General features: G+C 34.6%; 1 protein-coding gene across 1 annotated transcript in view; it reads left to right on the top strand.

Annotated features, from left to right (window-relative positions):
- The window catches only part of LOC127861760 (laminin subunit alpha-1-like), a 163,012-nt gene that overhangs the window by 54,853 nt on the left and 86,509 nt on the right, over window positions 1-21,650 (top strand). The window contains exons 5-11 of the mRNA XM_052400440.1: window positions 8,000-8,248; window positions 9,150-9,209; window positions 15,590-15,709; window positions 17,354-17,443; window positions 17,856-17,982; window positions 18,415-18,533; window positions 21,193-21,357. Coding sequence (XP_052256400.1) covers window positions 8,000-8,248; window positions 9,150-9,209; window positions 15,590-15,709; window positions 17,354-17,443; window positions 17,856-17,982; window positions 18,415-18,533; window positions 21,193-21,357 — 930 coding nt within the window. The remainder of the gene's footprint in view (window positions 1-7,999; window positions 8,249-9,149; window positions 9,210-15,589; window positions 15,710-17,353; window positions 17,444-17,855; window positions 17,983-18,414; window positions 18,534-21,192; window positions 21,358-21,650) is intronic.

The raw sequence follows: 21,650 nt of genomic DNA, 5'->3' as shown, positions 1-21,650 counted from the left end.
GGGTCATTTTGCACTTCGTAATTAATTGGCAGATGTTATTGAGTAATATGTGCCACGCTTTGTTAAGACGCTAATTGACATTTGAGACACTAATTGACACTTGAGAATGTGAAAATATGCAATCGCATTTTATGTGTATAAATATTGAACGTTCAACAGTGGCGTTTCAAACATTCGTTAAAATTGTCAAAATATAGTGCTACGCCTGCATACCTCAACAACTGTATACCTGTCTCCCATGCGACATTCAAATTTAATGCCCATGCTTTTCCCGAGGAAAAATTACACGAGGTACACTAATTCTTATTTTCTCATGTTTTTCATGAAATGCACGTGGAGTGTTAATCTTTTGCTAGAAAATTACAAAATTGTCAGAAAAGTAATCATAATGACGCTTCCTATTTTGAATGCTTAATAAAGCTTTCCAATGCCCCGGATTATTGGATTGTGCAATAGTAAAATGGCGGCCATTTTCAGTCCGAGTTGGTGGTTTAATTGTCTTTAAATATTTTTTTCTCCATTTTTGCATTTTAAAAACAGCCTGTGCACTATACACGGGAGCGCGCTATACACGGAAACCTACGGTATACTTGACATCCCTAGTTTTGGAAATAAATTGATCCAATTTAGAAGAATGGGAGAGTCCACTAGGCATAAATGGGTTAATGAGTTATTGAACTCTTGTATATACTCTTGATTGAATTCATGTGAGGTTTAAGTAATTTTACTCACAGGTTTAAATGTGCTTTGTCACAGATCATGAAATGTAGTCATGTAGTTGATAGTGAATGCAGATCAGTTTTCCATGACTCATGGGCTCAGAATTGCAAATTGTTATTTTTATGACAAATGTGTTTAACATTCTGCAGAAAAACATCTTACTTGGTATTTCAAGGCATGTTTTATGTCATTAATATTGGTGCAGTGAATCATTTTATTTTAAGTGGTTGTTTGATTTTTTGAAAGATTGAATGTTTTATGGAAGGCTGACTTTCGTACTGTATAGATCCTTTCAAATAATTATTCTATTTAGCACTAACTGTTAATATTTATGAATGAAAGCAATAAAAAATGTTGGTTCACATGTTCTTGTTCATTTGACATTGTTGTAACACTATTAGTTCACCTCTATTGTGAGCAGGATGATTGAATAAGTTACTGTAAGCCATGTGCAAATTCACAGCATTTTTGTCCACCATTTTGGGAATGGGGCCAGGTCCATTGAGATTGGGGAAAAACACTGACATTTTGACTAATATTGGGAAATGAGTGTTGGTGGTTTTGCTTATAAATGCTCAAAAATTTATAATAATGGAATAAATGTGTTTTCAATATTATATTTACTAAGGTTCAACTTATAGAGCTGGATGAACTTAATGTTGAGATCTTAATTAAAAAAAAAATCAATTTGTATGTTTAGGTCCCATTTGTGGAAAATATATACTTTTTTCCATTGGGAATAGGGCCCACTAATGGTCCTGAATTTGAATGAAAAGAACACACTGTTTTATATATCTGGTAAAAGTTTCAATCTAGTTAACTTGAAATTTCATGGGCATATTTAAAAAATCACAAAATATTGTCATTAAGTATTCTCCCCCATATTTATCTAGGACGTTGATTTTGTTGTAAATGCATGATTGTGTAGGCGAACAATGACCTGTTTACAATATGTAAATCTGCAGGTTTTCAAGATTGTGCAATAGTAAAACACGATGCATGCATTTTATATGTTCTTCTGTTTATAGTTGACATTGTTCAGTGGTTTATGGCTCAAGCACAACCTTCAAAATTTAAATGCATGACTCATAACGTTTGGCATAAAAATGTATACTTTTACTTACATATGCTAATTTAATGTTCTAACCACTCGTATGTAATTTATATTGTGCTGTTTGTTTCATTTTTATGCCCCGAAGGAGGGCATATAGTGATCGGACCGTCCGTCCGTCTGTCTGTCTTTCCGTCACACTTTGCATTTAGGTTTCGAAAAATGCTCATAACTTCTATGTCGCTTCAGATAGCAACTTATTGTTTGGCATGCATGTGTATCTCATGGAGTTGCACATTTTGAGTGATGAAAGATCAAGGTCATCATTCAAGGTCAAAGGTCAAATATATGGCTTCAAAGCGGTGCAGAAGGGGGCATTGTGTTTCTGACAAACACATCTCTTGTTATGACTAATTTCATTTTGCTTGTAGCATTTTGGTACTCAAACTAAGGAAAACACAAGATCAAAATATTATTCAGCCATATAAATATACTTCTTGTCATTTGATAATGTAATTTGTATATAATTTGTAATGTGTGTATATTGTATGACCATGGCTGAACACTGCTAGTTATAAATTTTAACATTTATCATAGAAATAATTATCAAAGGGTAATCAAATTTGTTTAGTAGATGATGCTTAATTATTAATTGTTGTGTGTGTTTAATTATGTTATTGCCAGGCGTGTATGATTCTTAAAATGTGCTGCTTATAACGTTCATAATAATAAGATTCAGAGCACATGACCAAATATAATATCAATCAATTATAGAAAACAGAAGTGCTTTATGTGTCCAAATGCTACGCACAAGTTAGGAAGTTACATAGACAATTTAATTCTGAGATCGAGTTGCAAGATATGTGTTTTGTCTAATTACTTAATTGTATTCTGGGCCTGTTGGCTGCAGACCTGAAATGTTCGGAGCTGGTATCCAGCCAGGTGGGGTCAACTGACAGGTGTGAGAACTGGGTTAGTGGGAACCGGCCATGGAGAAATCTAGTGTTAAGTGTGAAACTGTTGTATATTCTAAACTCTTCTATATAGGATATAACAGTTTTGCGCTCAACTATAGAAATACCTCTTAAGTCTGGACCATCTCCAACCCATCTAGATGCAGTCTGGTGTGTAACAGCAACGTGGTAGATATTGTTCTGGCTAAGGTGGGGGCTATGGCAGGTGTGAGAACTGGGTTACTTGGGGCTGGGCCACACAGAATATCAGTTGTATACTGTACCCACTATATTATTGCATCAGTATGCAGCCTCTCGGCAGTTGCTTTTTGCTGTGCAAGAAGCATGGAGGCGCTTTGTTATGACTCTTGTTTGGGACCATATTAGTAATTATTTAAATTAAAGAAGACACTATGCTGATGATTCTCCAAATTGCTAGAAGGTCCCATTCTCCGTTATTAACCCATTTATGCCTAGTGGACTCTCCCAGCCTTCTAAATTGGATCAATTTATTTTCAAAATTAGGGATGTCTAGTATATTTATTGCTATATTTAGAATATTTCTTACAGAAATTCCTTTAAGCAAACAGCGCAGACCCCGATGAGACGACGCATCATGCGGCATCTCATCTGGGTCTACGCTGTTTGCCAAGGCCTTTTTTTCTAGACGCTAGGCATAAATGGGTTAAGAATTCCTCACTTGATTGCAAGAAAATGTATAATGCAATGTTAAAATTAGAGCCAGAGAAATGTTTACCTATGTATGTGATGAGCCTTGTCAGTGAGTCTGAGTGTGGATTCATTCTGTTAAAATATAGGGGTCACATTTCTGGATGGATTCAGTTTTAAAGATTGTTAAAAAAATCCTTGGTATATGCCCTGTCAGTTGAAGAACAATAACTTGGTACTACTATCTCTTGTTCACCTGTGAGTAATTTAATAGTGATTTATAGTGGCACCTGTTTAAGGTTTATTGAACTGGAAATCTGAGACTCAATGGGTACCAGTGTGGTGAATGCATGATTAATGGCTGTGTAATCATGTTAACTACCCCTTGGTGTGAAGCTAACATTTATTTACAAGATAATTGGGTTGTATACTGTAGACTTATGCAAATGACAAAATCAGTCCAGAGAATTATGCCATGAAAAGTGCTAATTCAGGCTGGCTTGACTGAAGCATATTTACAGTTACCACTGATGGGCCACATGTGGGCTGTGGTCAGTCTCTCAGCATGGTAGGGTAATAAGGGGCCATAAAACTGCACAGGGCTGGTGTGGTGTCAAGTTGCTTCCAAGTACTGTTTAACCATGTATTCTAATAATTCGTCTTGGAATAAAAATCTTGAACAGTTTTGCATGTTTTCACAATATATGCTTAGACTGATTATTTAATAAAAATACAGTAAAATGTATGTGTCTTGTTCTGATAAAACTGGGCATAATACATGTGCCTAAAGTGTCGTCCCAGATTAGCCTGTGCAGTCTGCACAGGCTAATCAGGGACGACACTTTTCGCCTAAACTTTATTTTCGGTAAGAAGGGACTTCCTTGAAACTAAAAAATACCATAAAAATTGAAAGTGTCCTCCCTCATTAGCCTGTGCAGACTGCACAGGCTGATCTGGGACGACACTTTACGCACATGAATTAAGCCCAGTTTTCTCAGAACATGACACATAATTTCAAGATATTTAAATTACATGGAAGCTACATAACTTGTTGACACTATATAAGCTACATAACTTGTTGACACTATATAAGCTACATAACTTGTTGACACTATATAAGCTACATAACTTGTTGACACTGTATAAGCTACATAACTTGTTGACACTAAATAAGCTACATAACTTGTTGACACTATATAAGCTACAAAACGTGTTGACACTATATAAGCTACATAACTTGTTGACACTATATAAGCTACAAAACTTGTTGACACTATATAAGCTACATAACTTGTTGACACTATATAAGCTACAAAACTTGTTGACACTATATAAGCTACATAACTTGTTGACACTATATAAGCTACAAAACTGTTTGACACTATATAAGCTACAAAACTTGTTGACACTATAATAGCTACAAAACTTGTTGACACTATATAAGCTACATAACTTGTTGACACTTTATAAGCTACAAAACTTGTTGACACTATATAAGCTACAAAACTTGTTGACACTATATATGCTACATAACTTGTTGACACTATATAAGCTACAAAACTTGTTGACACTATATAAGCTACATAACTTGTTGACACTATATAAGCAACATAACTTGTTGACACTATATAAGCTACAAAACTTGTTGACACTATATAAGCTACATAACTTGTTGACACTATATAAGCTACAAAACTTGTTGACACTATATAAGCTACATAACTTGTTGACACTATAAAAGCTACATAACTTGTTGACACTATATAAGCTACATTTATTGGCCAATCTTCATAAACCTTGGTCAGGACATTAAAAAACAAAATTTAATACTATGGAAGTCACTTTTTGTCTCCAATCTTCATGAATCAGCTCACACTATTTCTGTATAGTTTAGTTCCTTTGGGTCTCAGGTGAGTGTCTTAGGGCCCATGGCCCTCTTGTTTATTTGACAGTACTTTCATGTTATGAATGTGCAGCACTGAATATGTCAGTAAAAGTTTGGTCCATAAATTAACACTGACTGTGGAGAATGGTAAAAAAAAATTGCCATTCAGCATATTTGAAAAGAAAAGAAGTCTTATATGAAATTGTGATTATTTTGATTGTCACACCTGTGTGCAAAATATTACTTTGCAGTTGTGCCATTTTTCTCATCATTTCTCAACACAAATAACATTTGATTGGTTTAGAAAGTTCACTTTGTTGCAGTTTTCATTGAGTGCTATAATTAAGACTATACAATAAAGTTAGTCTGTAAAGTTATCGGCAGTCTGTGACCTGTAAATGAGACCTATGGTCTACTTGCTTGTTAAAATTTAATTGACTGAAAAAGATAGTGATCAAAAAGCTTCAAATAAATAAAGGGTGTCATAATTTAGTATCTGAAAATCTGTAAGGCTATATCTGTGTAATGGCATTTTAACAAAAAGGTGTCATATAATTATGGGCTTTTAATTTAATTGGTTCTTTCAAATAATTGTTTGGACATTTTCATGTTAAATTTGCTCACTGTGTATTTTTGTTTGTTCAGTGAGTCAGAATGATCATTTAAGCATAACATTGTGTTTTACTTGGTAAGTTATAAAAACAGGTTGCTAACTTTGCAGAAATGTGTTACCCATATAAACGCAACAACGGTGAACATAAATAATAATTTGATCAAGATTACTTTTTCTGATAAAATTTTAGAAATATTTCATCCAAAGTAACATCTTCAGAAAACTCATTATGCCATAAAGAATTGTTCATGTGTCATTAACTTTGATACCCAAACACTGATTGTTAAGATGTAAGATAAAACTATAGGAACGTTTTTATTTCACAACTTCTTTTGGTCAAATCAGGTGTGAACAATTTGATGTTATCCTCACAAACAGCAGGGTGCCCATAGAGCTCATACAGAATTCAGTGGTGCTTGATAGAGTCAGCTGTCAACATTATGTTCTGATTGATAGACCTAACACTGTGTTAAATAGCCAGCAAATGACCCGAACACTCGAGCTCAAGTGTTCCGAAAAACAGGACCACTTGTTTCCAACAGCTTGTCCATTTATCACAGTCAAGATGAGTTTCGGACCAGGGGGTTATTTGACAATTGAGACATGATTATGGCCCTTTGTTGATTGAATATCTGAAGGATTAGCTCTGAATGTGAGCATTGGTGAAACACTTCAATACCAAAATTATGGTCCAGTACTATACCCTTTGATTATTCCTGTCCTTTAGAAACCAAAGCTTAAACATTGATAAAAAGTTAAAGGTCAACAACAGTCTGATGAAAAGTGCTAATTTTCTTGAATAAATTTAATAATGAGAATGTGAAAGGTGTCCATCAACTTGAAAAATATAACTCGGCCAGTGGGCGGTGGAATTAAAATGCAAATTCAAAGCTTTATTTACATACCTAATGGTGCTGAATAAAACACTTTTATGATGTCTCTCTTTCGGAGATGTACCTATGCTAATTTGGTTAGAAAATGCTTAACTTGTGCTTGCCTCGGAGGATTTATAGCTTGACCTGTTAAATTGTATACACCTTCAAATTGTGAAGTTTTTATTTATTTCATGGGCCAAAGTTTTAATAAAAGCTGTTGTATCATTCTGCCTGTGTAAACAAAATATGCTTTTATTGCTTAAGAGAAATCGTTTTATATAATAAATATAATTAGTAGTTTGAAGTTAAAAGTGAAGTTTGACACGATCAATAATTAGCACTAAAAATAATAATTTAATGACAAGAAGTTCAATTGAAATGTTAATTGTTATAATCAAAAAACTCTCTCAATAGAATTAATTTTGAAGTACATCTTAGGAGAATGCTGACATTTGTGAGAGTATTATATTGATTTAAATCTGTTTGTGTGAAAAAGAACTTCAGTATGTGAATTTATTTAGGTAATTACTTACATTCCAATGAAGAACAAATATTGATGCTAAAGCTTCTGAGTTACTGCTCAACTTTGCAGGGGTCTGCTATTTTGAAGAACTTAAATCTCCAGATTTTTAAATACTTCAAAAAAGGTTATTAAATGCCTTCAGATGAATGTAACTTGACCTCAAAGCTATTTTTTTTAAAGCTGTATGACATGCTTAAATGAAATGTTTAATAGTTTTATGATAATGAACTATATCCAATACATAAAATGTAATCTGCATTATCACCATTTCAACTGCATTTAATTTTGGGAACCATATGTACGTTTTGTTTGTACTTGCAAATAAAATAAAAGGTAACTTTATACTATAACCTTAATATTCATGTACTTGAAAATTAAATACAATATGAAACTACATGTATGATTACAGCATGTTTTTCTATTCTTGCAAGTCAAAAAGAAAAAGTTACTTAATACGAGTCATTTGAGCCTTGATATGGGAAAACAGGGCTTAAAGCATTTGGGTTAAGTGGGCGATAAGGCTAGGCAGAATGCACAGGCTAATCATGGAGTACACTTTATGGTTAATTTTTGATAAGAAGGGACTTCATTTAAAATAAACATATTATAAAAGCAGAAAGTGTCGTCCCTGATAAGCCCGTGCATTCAGTCCAATTCTCTCAGAACGAAGCTAATATTCTTATGCTCTTCTTTTTCCGCTTTACTTGCAGATATATCAAGTAGCGTATGTGGTTGTCAAGGCAGCCAATGCCCCCCGTCCTGGCAACTGGATCCTGGAGAAGTCTGTGGACGGAATAACATTCAAGCCCTGGCATTACTTCGCGATTACCGACGATGACTGTGCAAACATCTACAAGGTGCCTGCGGTGGAAGGGAAACCATCATACGATTATTTGGCAGATGATGAAGTGCGCTGTACTTCCTACTTCTCTAAACTGAGTCCCTTTGAAAATGGAGAGGTAGGAATCTTTCTTCAAAACTTCCTGAAAATTGGGTTTAACAATTTTTTTGTATTCTATAGATTTTTCCAATGTTCTGCAAATTTCCCTGGTAACTGAAAATTGGGTTATGTTCATTTTTTGTACTCTTCAGATCTGTTCAACGTTTCTGGTTTTGTTAATATGATAATATTTCTTTGTCTTATGTCTGTTTAAAAATCTTTGACCCTGACACTATGTCTTTGGGAAAGTTAAATTTGCATACATTTGTAGTTTTCACTTATTTGGCATAGTGCTTGGCATAACATGAATGCTCCAGGAAACCTGGCCTTTATAGGGCCTTGCTTCATTCATTTAAAAAGGCTAAGTCTAAAGTGTTTAGTAAGATTGCTTTCTGATTAAGCATGATTGTGTTTAATCATAACTTGTCTTCAGCAAATCTAATTATGCTTCTTCAAAATTTATTTTGGGGAGAGCATATAGTCGCCGCTTCGTCTGTCCGTCCGTGCACAATTTTTGTCCGGGTTATTTCTCAGCAACTAATGACTGGAATTCAATTAATCTTTATGGGAAGCTTCACTACCAAGCGGAGATGTGAATATTATCAGCCGGTTCTGGTCGGAGGATTTTTCACAGGGTTATGGCCCTTTGAAATTTTCTATAAACTGTACATATAGCGTAATTCTTGTCCCCCCAACTACTAGACGTTTCCTTTTATCTGAATATATAGTGCAATATTGTGACTAAAAAAAACTTTGGGGAGCATCAACCGTCTCCGATAGTTTCTTGTTTTAATGGCGTCAAGCTATAAAATAAGGAAAAAAAACAAAGCATATTTTGTACTAAATAGATAAATAGTTCATTTAAAAAAATTAAAGTTTTTTGTGCATGTACTAATTTCTATGCACATTCTTTGTTTCAGATTTTTATATCGTTGACCAATGGTCGTCCTGGAATATTTAAGCCCAGTAAAATATTGTTGGTAAGAATTGTAAACTGTTGAAATATTTTACTAATCTACTATAAGTTTTTTCATTGACTGGACAGTCTTTTCTGTATGGACAGTCATGCACACTGGCGATGAACTAGAAGTGTGTTATTAATAAAGGGTTTCCACATGATTTCACATACTGAAGCTTGTACAAATCATAGGTAAATAGGTAAAAACGTATATGCTATAGGTTTATTCCTAATATACATCTTTTATGCTCACTACCCTTAAAATATATTTCAGCTGCTTCAATTACGAATATACACCCATTAACCTTTTTTTGTACTGCCACAACTACCATAATCCTTTCAATAAAGGCACTTTATTTGAAATGGACACACATTAATTTTACGAATGTATTATGACTTATTCATACACAATTATTTATAGTTACAGCAATAAAACCAATGTAATGCTTTAACGCAGGTAGTTTCTGACACAAGTGAACAAAACAAAAATTAACTGAATTAATCTTCATATTTCATTTCTGATATTCACATCAAAAGAAGAACCTTTTTTTGTCACAGGTAAACTCTGTTTTCTTGGTGAAATTCTTTGGGAAAACTATTTCATATGGTTTCCAGATATTTGCCCCTGTTAACCCCTCATTTTACTGGGAAGAACAGACAGATGGGGTCTGGTAGCAATTTAATGCACATTACCCACTAGTGATGACACTTCAAATTATGAGAGTCTGTAATGTGGTTAACCAGTGGCCACATTGGGAGTAGCCCTTCTTGTGGTGTAAGTGGGCGGATGAGATGGAACATTAGAAAGAGTTTAATATAATAGACAACTTTGATTTTATTGCCTCCTCATATGTTACAACAAAGCATGATTATGGTATTATCTTTAGCCAGTACATTTCCATTTTGCATATTCAGAACATTTTGAATGTTTGTGGCCTCACACATACTTCAGCTATAGTTGATATTATTAGTTTAATAGAATATTATTATTCTGTGGTTATACAACATTTTACACTCTGTTCATTTAAGACATACTTACACAATATCATAGCAACATTATATGACTTCATTACAACATGACAAGATATCACATCAAGATTACAAGACATCATAGAAACATTGCTTGACATCATAGAAACATTACATGACTTCAATGACTTCACAACAACATGACAAGATATCACAGCAAGATTACAAGCAGGGATCATATTTTTTTTCGGTTTTGTCTGTCCTTGACCGATTGGGGTCATGAAAGACAGATTGAAAATCCTAAACAGTTGGTCTGATTTTGTTTGCTAAATTTCCCATGTCATGAAATCGATTACACAGTGCACATGCTAACACCCCCTTATGACATTCATATCTTATCTCGATAAGGTGTGATAAACCATTTGCTGCAGTTTCTAAACCAGTCAGGACCGGTTTATTGCACGTCAGATAAAGAATAAAAAACTTGTGAACAGTGGATTAAAGACGCGTCCGAAATTAACAAGGCTGGTTGAAAATTGTGCACCTTATACACTGAAAGCATGCGCTGTAACTAAACAAAACATGCCGATATATTTTACACCGGCGTTATAATCCGGTAATATAATTATGAATGAAAGTCGCGGATCTGATCGACAAAACAGCCGAAAGTTATTTTTATGGGCGGAACTTCACATAAAATAGTACACAAGAAAAATAATATACATTGTATAAATCTTTAGTAAAAACCGCGTTAGAATCAAAATAATTTGTGTACTTTATAGTTTGTTGTTGAATAACCCATGACCGGAAAATTAGATGCGTGGTTTAATATCACTCATGCTTCGCTCTCGTGATTTAATCCCTACGCATCTAAACTATCGGCCGTGGGTTATTTGACAACAAACTATAACGTACACGAATTATTTCTTAATTATTTTGTTTTGTTATTGTCAGTAGCCAACCCATGTGCGATTGTAGCCAACCTACGCACAGACATTTGTTTGGTTCAGTGCATATTTGTAAGCTATTATCGAGTCGACAACGATTTAAAACATCTGTATAGACTTACACAGATTAATAATATTAACAACGATGAAAAAAGTCTGATAAAACAACACGAAACAACAATGAAATAGCAAATGATAAAACCAGTTGAGAAAACTTGTATGTCCGGTTAAAAAAATGTCTAAGGGAATTTTACTGGTACATTTATTATACCACCTTTATGAATGGCAAAATCAATGGTATATTATTTTGACGTAATTTGTCAGTATTTCGGACATACATTTTTGGATACTTTTTCCCCATTTATATCCAGACCGATTGATGTTGGGGGAAAATATGATCCCTGATTACAAGACATCATAGAAACATTGCTCGACATCATAGCAACATTCAATGACATCATAACAACATGACAAGATATCACAGCAAGACTACAAGACATCATATAAAAATTGCATGACATCATATAAAAATTGCATGACATCATAGCAACATTACAAGACATCATAACAACATTCCATGACATCATAGCAACATTCCCTGACATCATAGCAACATAAATTGACAGCATAGCAACATTCAATGACATAGCAACATTCCTTTAAATCATAACAACGCTCCTTGACATCATAGCAACATAACATGACATCATATAAACATTACATGACATCATAGAAACATGTCAAATTTGTACTCTACAGCCTTTCTTACCTGCAAAAGCTTGAAATTCCTGATTTTTATTCTGGCAACCTTAATGTTGGATTAGGTTTCAGATTATTTCATTATTTACTTTACAAATGAAGGTGGTTAACTGAGTTGTTCATCCAAATGTTTCTTGGAATTCTCTTGAATTGTTAAATAACTTCCTGGAGCATAATTGAAAGATGTGCACCATCTTGATAACACTGCAGATGGTTTGTTTTAAAGATCTTTTCATCACTGTCTTTTTTTCTGGAACAAAAGCACCTGTTTGTAGGAGCTGATATCTTCATGGTTACACATCATTTGAATTTAGAATGAAAGGAACAAAACTTAAGATTATAACAACGGGGTAAAGTATTCACTAACAGCATTCTTTATTCTGGCATACAAAAAAGCTGCACAAGCTTAAGTGAAATATTTAATAATTTGTTCATAACAAAATACAATTAATCATCATCACCAACAATTTTTTTTTTAGCATAATGTATAATTTTATAATAAAAAATGTCCAATATTGATTGTATTAAATTATCTAATGATTTTATTCGTTGTAGCTGTTTAACCCAGCTTTCACCTTAGCTGACCTTTGTAAGCGACCAATCAATTTGAATATAAAATTTCCCGCTGGCAGGCCTTGAAATTTTTTTAAGTAGAAAACGTGTTATCTGCAAACAGCTTTCACATTTACATTAATATGTTATTCAATCGACTACATATTTCTGGGAAGTATAGTGTACAAAAAGGGATACTACAGTGCGTTTAGCAACGATGTTAACTGTGTGTTCAGCGAAACAATTTTATCTCTTATGATAAGGCTTGAGAGATAGAACAGTTCCACACTCAACTCTCGACATCAACACAGTTTGTGTGTGTCCCTTAATATATAGAAGAGTTCCAGCTCCAGAGCATTTGTACTTAAAGGCTGTATTCTTATATTAAGTAATTACTACAATATTGTATATGTGCACTAGTATATTTTAGCATACATACGTATTGTTGTTCAATAACCTGATATATGCTGTGACGAAAATATTTTTAATTGTTTTCGAAATTGACGGTTAAACATGTAAATGTATAAAGCTTTAAACTAGCTGTCGTTCCAGCAGTGGAATCGTTACCTCACTTTAATGAATTGCATTCCAACCCGCTAGGTATCAAAGTCAGTTTGCAGTCAGTAACTTAAATTGTTATGTAAAAGCTATCACGTTAACTATGTGAACTTGATGTTTATTTTTATCAAAAAGATGTTAAATGAAGATATTCAGCAATATTATTATGGTATGTCAAACAAAGATTAATTATGTGTTTTCCACAAATGCGTGATAAATACTAGTTTTTATTAATTTCATTAGAAATATTCCACCATAACGACCAATGTATTAAGCATGAGCGCGATGATTCATGTTACTATTTATTATGGAATCGAATAACAAGGTCCGACAAACCACTTAAAAAAGTATGTTAGAAGAACACGCATATAAATATTTAAATCTGTATGGATGATTCGTGTGTTGCTGGCTGACCTATATACTTTCATTTATTTTTGTCCCCTACTTCCTTCACCCGAGGGGACTTATGGTTTGCGCTCTGTGTGTCTGTCAGTCTGTCCATCAGTCTGTCAGTCTGTCACACTTTTCTGGATCCTGGGATAACTTTAAAAGTTCTTCATATTTTTTCATGAAACTTGAAACATGGATAGATTGCAATATGGACATTATGCACGTCATTTCATTTTGTTCCTACATCAAACATTTTGGTTGCTGTGGCTACGAATATAAAAAAAATAAAAATTCTTACAATGGTTGAGCCGGTTGGGGACATATATTGCTTGGCAATAGTCTTGTTATTCTTGTGTCTTCCTACTCTGTATATATAGATATAGGTAACTGATGAATAATATCTAATATAGCAAAATAAGCCACGAAATCCGGCGCAACGCTCCATAATTGATTTGTGTGTGATGCAGCTAAGACCTGTGCAGAAAAAGGCAAATGCTTTGTTTGATCGAAAAGCTATAACTTATGATTATTCATCAACACCGACCATAATCAAAGCCGTTTATACTTTTTCAAGATATTTTTTGCCTATGGATTGTTTCAAAAATTTCTAGTCAGGTTTAAGGTGTTTGAAAATGTGTGACATTATTACTTGTGTAATGTATCATATGTGTACCAGTATTCTCTTTAATCTAGCAGAACATTTTATCCTAAAATATTCATAGATACATGGCCAAGTGTTAGCTAGATCACATTCTTGTAACTTAACGCTCTTAAAAGGCAAAATGTTAATTCCATTAATCCTGTCTGATGAGCATTATATATGATCGCGCCTAGGTACTAGAAGCATCAAACAGTTCTGAATCCAATCATCTTGAAACTATTTACATTGTTATTGAGGAAATGGAGATCTAAGGCTTTGATGTAATGATGTGCTCAATTTCAAACAGTAGCCTCTTCATCAAGTCATTTAGTGTAATTGGGGATTGAATTTTAGTCAGTCAAAGTGAAACTGTCTAAGTGCAATACTAAGCTAACTGTCTTATAGTTTGTATGCAAATTACCATAGTCTTGCGCAAGGTCATGGTAATTATGTGCAAGATTCATCAAAAGAAGATGGACATTTGGTACTTATTATCACCTGAAGACAATACTTACCTCCTTGTTTTCCGCATTATGCAGCCCATTGAGCAGGATTATCAGGCTTCTGAAAGATTATGATTATGAACACATTAACAGTAAATATGCCAGGAAATATAATGTTGCTCAGATTGCCCAGTATTGGATGCCAACAATACTACTAATGTATGAGTAAACACATTTAAGAAGAAGTATGCTACTATCAGAACCAGAGAACAGATTTCCTTATAGTGTAGGCTTTTTCAAAGTGAACTACATTTTTGGCTGTTATGCGTTTATTTTATGGAAGCACTGTAAATTTGTTGTTATTTTTCTTCTCAAGAGAAAAACTTTTACCACAGTAATGTTGCTTTTTTACCACTGTTACTTATTGCTTTAACCATTTTTCATCACAAGCCATAAATGTCTAGCATACATTTAAGCATTTATAAAAAAAAATGTTTTCAACTGTTTACTATTAATTATAATTAATCGTATATGAAAAATACTTTTGAAGTAAATGATAGAGACTCCAAGAAATTGAATCATGCTACACAGCAAATTACTCACAATGTGCATCTGTTCATGAATCATTGTAGTTTAAAACATAACTCTAGACTTGTTCTTTTTAAGTCCTTCTAACTATTTATGTGGCTTTCTGTATTACACAATGCTTGGTGTATGTGAATTTGGGACAATTTTTATGTTATTGAGAAGATGTGTAAGCTTTTGTGTACACACACTTTTTAATGCCCAATTCACTGTTTATACACAGCTTAGTAAAAAAGTATATCTCAATTTAAAATGAAGATCTAATAAATGAAATCCTGGAACTTATGTAAATAATATAAGTTACATTGGCAGGGTCTGCATATATCTTTTGAGAATATAGGTATCTTGGGTTGAATCTGACCAGTTTTTGTCTATGAGCAAACATTTCTTGATTTCCTATAGAGATACAATATAAAATACTTGAAATAATCATGTTGCTTTCTGTTCAAATAAACCAGAGTGCAATCCAGACTTTAAGAAAAAGTAATATTTATATTATTTCAATTTGTAGGTTATGAAATAATTTTCATGGATTTTGTATACAATATTTTTTGTGCAGGATTTTACCTCAGCGCGGTATGTGCGGCTACGCTTCCAGAAGATTCGAACTCTCAACGCTGACCTGATGAGTCTGAAGGCCCGTGATCCTCGTAACCTTGACCCATCGGTCACCAGGCGGGTGAGAATGAAACTTCACAAGTCAGGCCCAATGACTACGAACTTAAACCTCGATGGAAATCTAAGCTCAAACGTTAAAAGCATACCTATTGGTCCATGATTCAAGTTGAGGTTGTGTTTAATATTGAGACTTTTGTGGTTGGGTCTTGATTCATATCCCAGCTCCTCAGAAAAGCCATTACTACAAAAACACTTCATAGCAAATGTTAGATAGAATTACTTGCGGACCTAGCTTGGAATTGAATATCTGACCAGTTGGAATGACGGCAAGGTCATTGTTAAGTAATGTAGACTGTTTTCCACTCAATATCGTATGTTTGGATGGTGGTATTGCCCTGAAATTTTGTGCAGGTAGTTAAAATAACGACCAAGCATGGGATTGCACAATCAGTCAAATTAAATTAATTACTTTGACATTGAAGTTTTGGTGGCGTTGCCATGTTTCTCATTTAAGTTAGTTCTGAAATACAAACATTACACTATTAATAAATATGTATTGCTTGCATTTATTGAAATGACTTTCGTGAAGTGTATTTGCAACAATCTGATATCCATATGTCATGTACTTGTGTTTGGTTGGATCCAATTGGTACCATATTCTTTTCTCTATATATGAAAACTAATAATATATTCATCATAACATTTATCATAACAGTATTTAAATAATTTCATGCATAAAGATAGGGTCACAATCAGCTAGCTATATGTTGCATGCTTTCTGTTTCAGTACTTTTACTCCATCAAGGATATCTCTGCGAGAGGGCAGTGTGTCTGTTTTGGCCATGCTCTCTGTTTCAGTACTTGTACTCCATCAAGGATATCTCTGTTGGAGGGCAGTGCATCTGTTATGGCCATGCTTTCTGTTTCAGTACTTTTACTCTATCAAGGATATCTCTGTTGGAGGGCAGTGTATCTGTTATGGCCACGCTTTCTGTTTCAGTACTTTTACTCCATCAAAGATATATCTGTGGAAGGGCAGTGCATCTGTTATGGCCATGCTTTCTGTTTCAGTACTTCTACTCCATCAAGGATATATCTGTTGGAGGGCAGTGTATCTGTTATGGCCATGCTTTCTGTTTCAGTACTTTTACTCCATCAAGGATATCTCTGTTGGAGGGCAGTGTATCTGTTATGGCCACGCTTTCTGTTTCAGTACTTCTACTCCATCAAGGATATCTCTGTGGGAGGGCAGTGTATCTGGCCACGCTTTCTGTTTCCGTACTTTTACTCCATCAAGGATATATCTGTTTGAGGGCAGTGTATCTGTTATGGCCATGCTTTCTGTTTCAGTACTTCTACTCCATCAGGGATATATCTGTTGGAGGGCAGTGCATCTGTTATGGCCATGCTTTCTGTTTCAGTACTTTTACTCCATCAAGGATATCTCTGTGGGAGGGCAGTGTATCTGTTATGGTAATGCTTTCTGTTTCAGTACTTTTACTCCATCAAGGATATCTTTGTTGGAGGGCAGTGTATCTGTTATGGCCACGCTTTCTGTTTCAGTACTTTTACTCCATCAAGGATATATCTGTTGGAGGGCAGTGTATCTGTTATGGTCATGCTTTCTGTTTCAGTACTTTTACTCCATCAAGGATATATCTGTTGGAGGGCAGTGTATCTGTTATGGTCATGCTTTCTATTTCAGTACTTCTACTCCATCAAGGATATATCTGTTGGAGGGCAGTGTATCTGTTATGGTCATGCTACAGAGTGCCAGCGCAGAGGCAACACAGACGTATGTATTGCAAAACACATTTTCTGTTGAGTGTTCTATTACTGTTCTGCAATGGTATATATATAATTTAAATTAAAAGTTTTTTATAGTACTCTAGAACCGTTATGATTCCTTCTTTAACTGAAGACATTGGGATTACAAATTGCATTTTCAGCTTCTTCTTTTTTGTGTGTGCCTTATGAACTGTTGTCAGATGTTAATTTTTTCTGTTATTAGGTGCCAAGTTCAATTCCTTTATTTACCATTATGTCTTAATTTACAATTTAATTGATCTAGTTATATGTTGAATCTAGTCATATAAATTGCTTGAAGAATGTAAACAAAGCAAAGAATTGGTACTCAAGAATGAGTCCATTGTGTTGTATTAAATATTTAAGGTGATGTACTTACACATTTATTTGTCCTTTTACAGAACCTTGCCTGTGTATGCCAGCACAACACATGTGGTACAAACTGCGAGATTTGCTGTCCATTGTACAACAACAAGCCTTGGGTGAGAGGTGGCAGCAATGGTAACAACACTGATGTCAACTGTGAAGGTACATGATAAACATTATATGCGATCCCTTTGTTTAGTATGTTTGATCTAAACTTTGTTTTCGTTATATTGATGTCCGGTTATCAATATCTCTGCAAAGTTATTGTATCAAATATTTGTGACTATTTCTATGAATATATGTATACATTTTGTTAAGTAAAAGACATGTATTTGATGCTTCTGCAATTTTAATAAACTACAAACATAAGTATCTTTAATCTGGAGTTTATGAATACTGCCAATCTTCATCATGCTGCACTCTATTTAGCATAAAAATAGGGGCTTGATCTTGTTATCTTAGTACGAGGAAGTATGTTATTGTAATTTTATCTCTATAATTAAATCTGTTCCTTTTAATTTAATTGTTTACAATTAAAGATCATGTTTTATGTGATATCTTAAATATGTACATCTATCTATTTGACCATTTTAGCGTGCAACTGCCACGGTCACGCCAGCTCCTGTGTGTACAATGCCACCGTGGACAACCTTGGCCTGTCCTTGAACATGGCGGGAGAGTTGAAGGGAGGCGGTGTCTGCATCAATTGCACTGTAAGAACGGGCAATGAGCCTCGTTATTCCAAACCTGGGCTTAATTAATTTGCATCACAGGTTGTACCAGATATGCCTGTGCAGTCTGAACTTGCTAATTAAGAAGAAAACTTTCCGCCTACACTGGATTATTTTTCTTAGAATAGACCTTTAAAAAAATAATGATTCCCAAATAGCGGGAAATGTTGTCCCTGATAAGCCTTTTCAGACTGCAAAGGTTTATCTGGGTCAACATTTAATGCACATGCATAAAACTAAAGTTTTCTCAGGTCAGAGCTCATTTAATTTGCTTCCCTAGCAGGAATATTTATGGTATGCAGACATATATATGGAAGTACCTTAATTAAAAGTATATATTTTTCTCAGTTCTGATATACTTTTAGAGGTACATCTACTGAAAGATAGACTAAGGTAGGCACAACTGTACCAATTGAGTTACATCTTGAAGCAGGTTAACTTTATATGAAGGCACAGGTAAACTAATGGTGATTCCTTAATTAACTAAGTCTTACATAGAGATTTGAGTATAAATAATGGACACAATCTTAAAACATGGACACTAATGGACACAGATAAACCAAATGAAAGTAGCTTCACAAACAGATATACTTATGGACTGAGGTAAAATAAACATTAGATTTTGTTTGTAATTAAAATAGTTACAATGCCAGGCTGCATACATTATTGTGCAATTCAGTCTCTCAATATTTTAAGTACACATTGTGTGGTTCAGAGCAAACATATTATGGTTCGTCTTTGAAAGAAAACACTTTAAGGCCATTAACCTCATGGTAATAAACCTCTATTTCACACTATTCATTGTTTCTTTACTGCTCTATCCTGTTTTATTTTCTTGTGGTTTATGTGTTTTTGATGTTGTCAGAGGCCAAAGGTCAGTGTTAAACTGACTGTTCAATGGATTGTATTGTCCGTTTGATAGATGATTAAAAACAGGAACTTCAATTTGGACTTCAGTTACCATTTACAATCAAAGGATATGAGTCTTCCTGTACCATGGTGTTTTATTTGTTGTGTGTCAATTTATGGCCCATGTTATCAAAATTGTTGGAGTTGCTTTTCATACATATTTAAATTGAGTCCATCATTTTCAGGTGTGTCATTGTAGTCTTAGTTTTCAATAAAGATAATGTTTAAGAGTAAAATACACTCCCCCTGAAGAGAGTTATTAATAATATATATTAGCTTACTTCAAATTATAAAAACGATTTAAAAGCAAGAAACTTCAAATGAAAATTTATTGCATATTTAAACTTAATATAAGTGCTAGTTTGCTATATCAAGGTAGATATTCCTTATGCTGTGCATGTTTGCTGTTTTAAACAGGATGGAAACATAGCAAACTATAGCCATCTAACAGGGTGTCCAGGGGACAAAAATATTTATAAATTGCACTCGTCCTGCAGGACAAGTGCATTAAAATTTTCACTCGTCCTGCAAACACATGCACTTGTCCTTCAAATATGTGTGAAAGAAAGATTGCAAAGGACTGATATGACAAACAATGTTTCCTATATCACTGCTAAAATGCTGCTTACTTAGTTATTCATGCCAGCTGATCACAGAAGAAATGTTAACTTACTTTATTTATGAGGAACACAAAATAAATAAATGAAGACAAATTTGTTTTTTCCTTTTTCTAATGCTTGAGTGCTTTCCATTTCAGATGGTTTAACATCGCTCCTGCCCCCTTTAAAGAACGCTCGTATGTCAGACATTTTTCAGATGAAATTCAGACTGGTTTAAAACCGTACTTCGCAGTAAAATAATTCTTTAAAAAAAATCAATACTTACAGTGAATGAAGTCAGATGGTTCCCTGTCAACATGGACACGCAAAGTTTACACCAAAAAGCCAATATTTACTCGGGACACAGTCTCGCATAACAACGCGCACCTGCTGTATGAAATTTACAATTACGATTTTCGGTTCATTCGCGATCTACTTTCGGAATAGATATGCTTTAAGAAATGATTTAATGAAAAAGAGTCTTACTGGTCAGAAAATACATATTTTAACATCAGTTTTTTTTTCACTCGTCCTGTAGGACTAGAGCTTTAGGGAAATTCACTCGTCCTTTCAAGATTTCACTCGTCAATACGAGCGGACGAGTGGAATTTTTGTCCCCTGGTGTCTCTGCGAAGCTTTGGAATTAAAAATAGTTACCGGGTATGTAAATCTCAATACAAACATATTTATCTTGTTCTGGGAAAACTTGGCTTAATGCATGCGTGTAAAGTGTCATACCAGATAAGCCTGTGCAGTCCTTTTTAACTGGATATTCATCTAGAAAAGTTCCTTCAAACCTCAAATTCCATAAAAGCTGAAAGTGTCATCCCTGACTGCACAGCAATTAAGCCCAGTGTCGTCCCTGACTGCACAGCAATTAAGCCCAGTGTCGTCCCTGACTGCACAGCAATTAAGCCCAGTGTCATCCCTGACTGCACAGCAATTAAGCCAAGTGTCGTCCCTGACTGCACAGCAATTAAGCCCAGTGTCGTCCCTGACTGCACAGCAATTAAGCCCAGTGTCGTCCCTGACTGCACAGCAATGAAGCCCAGTGTCGTCCCTGACTGCACAGCAATTAAGCCCAGATTTCCCAGTACACAGCCTATCACCATTCATGTTCCCTGGTTTTGCAGGACTTCACTATGGGTATCAACTGTGAGCGTTGCCTGCCTGGGTACTTCCGTCCATGGGGGGTGCCTCACAACTCACCACGCCCGTGTCGCCCGTGCAGCTGCCGGGCCTCTATTGGCTCCACAGGGATCTGTGTGGAGGATGACAGCAGGATGGACAAGGGGCTGGTACGCAGCATAAAACTGTAGCCATTATGTTTATAGATTGGTATCATAATTAAACTTAGCGGTGTCCGAATCTGCATTAGGGGAGAAATACAGTTTTCCCTTTGTGCTGTGAAAAAAAACAACAATAAAGCAAGGTCAATGTATGCAAGGGAGTTCTATCAGAGAAGCTGAAACTCTGTAATGCATAAAGATTGATCCTTATTTTGCAATGAATAAAATTTCTTTCCAAATTTACAATTTGCTTGTGTTTATTTTTTGTAAGGGATTTGATTCTTTTCATTATTTTAGAATGA

The sequence above is a fragment of the Dreissena polymorpha genome, chromosome 16 (genome assembly GCF_020536995.1).
Source record: "Dreissena polymorpha isolate Duluth1 chromosome 16, UMN_Dpol_1.0, whole genome shotgun sequence".
Lineage (NCBI taxonomy): Eukaryota > Metazoa > Mollusca > Bivalvia > Myida > Dreissenidae > Dreissena > Dreissena polymorpha.
The sequence above is the reverse complement of the archived record's forward strand: the minus strand, read 5'-3'. Positions and strand labels throughout refer to the sequence as shown.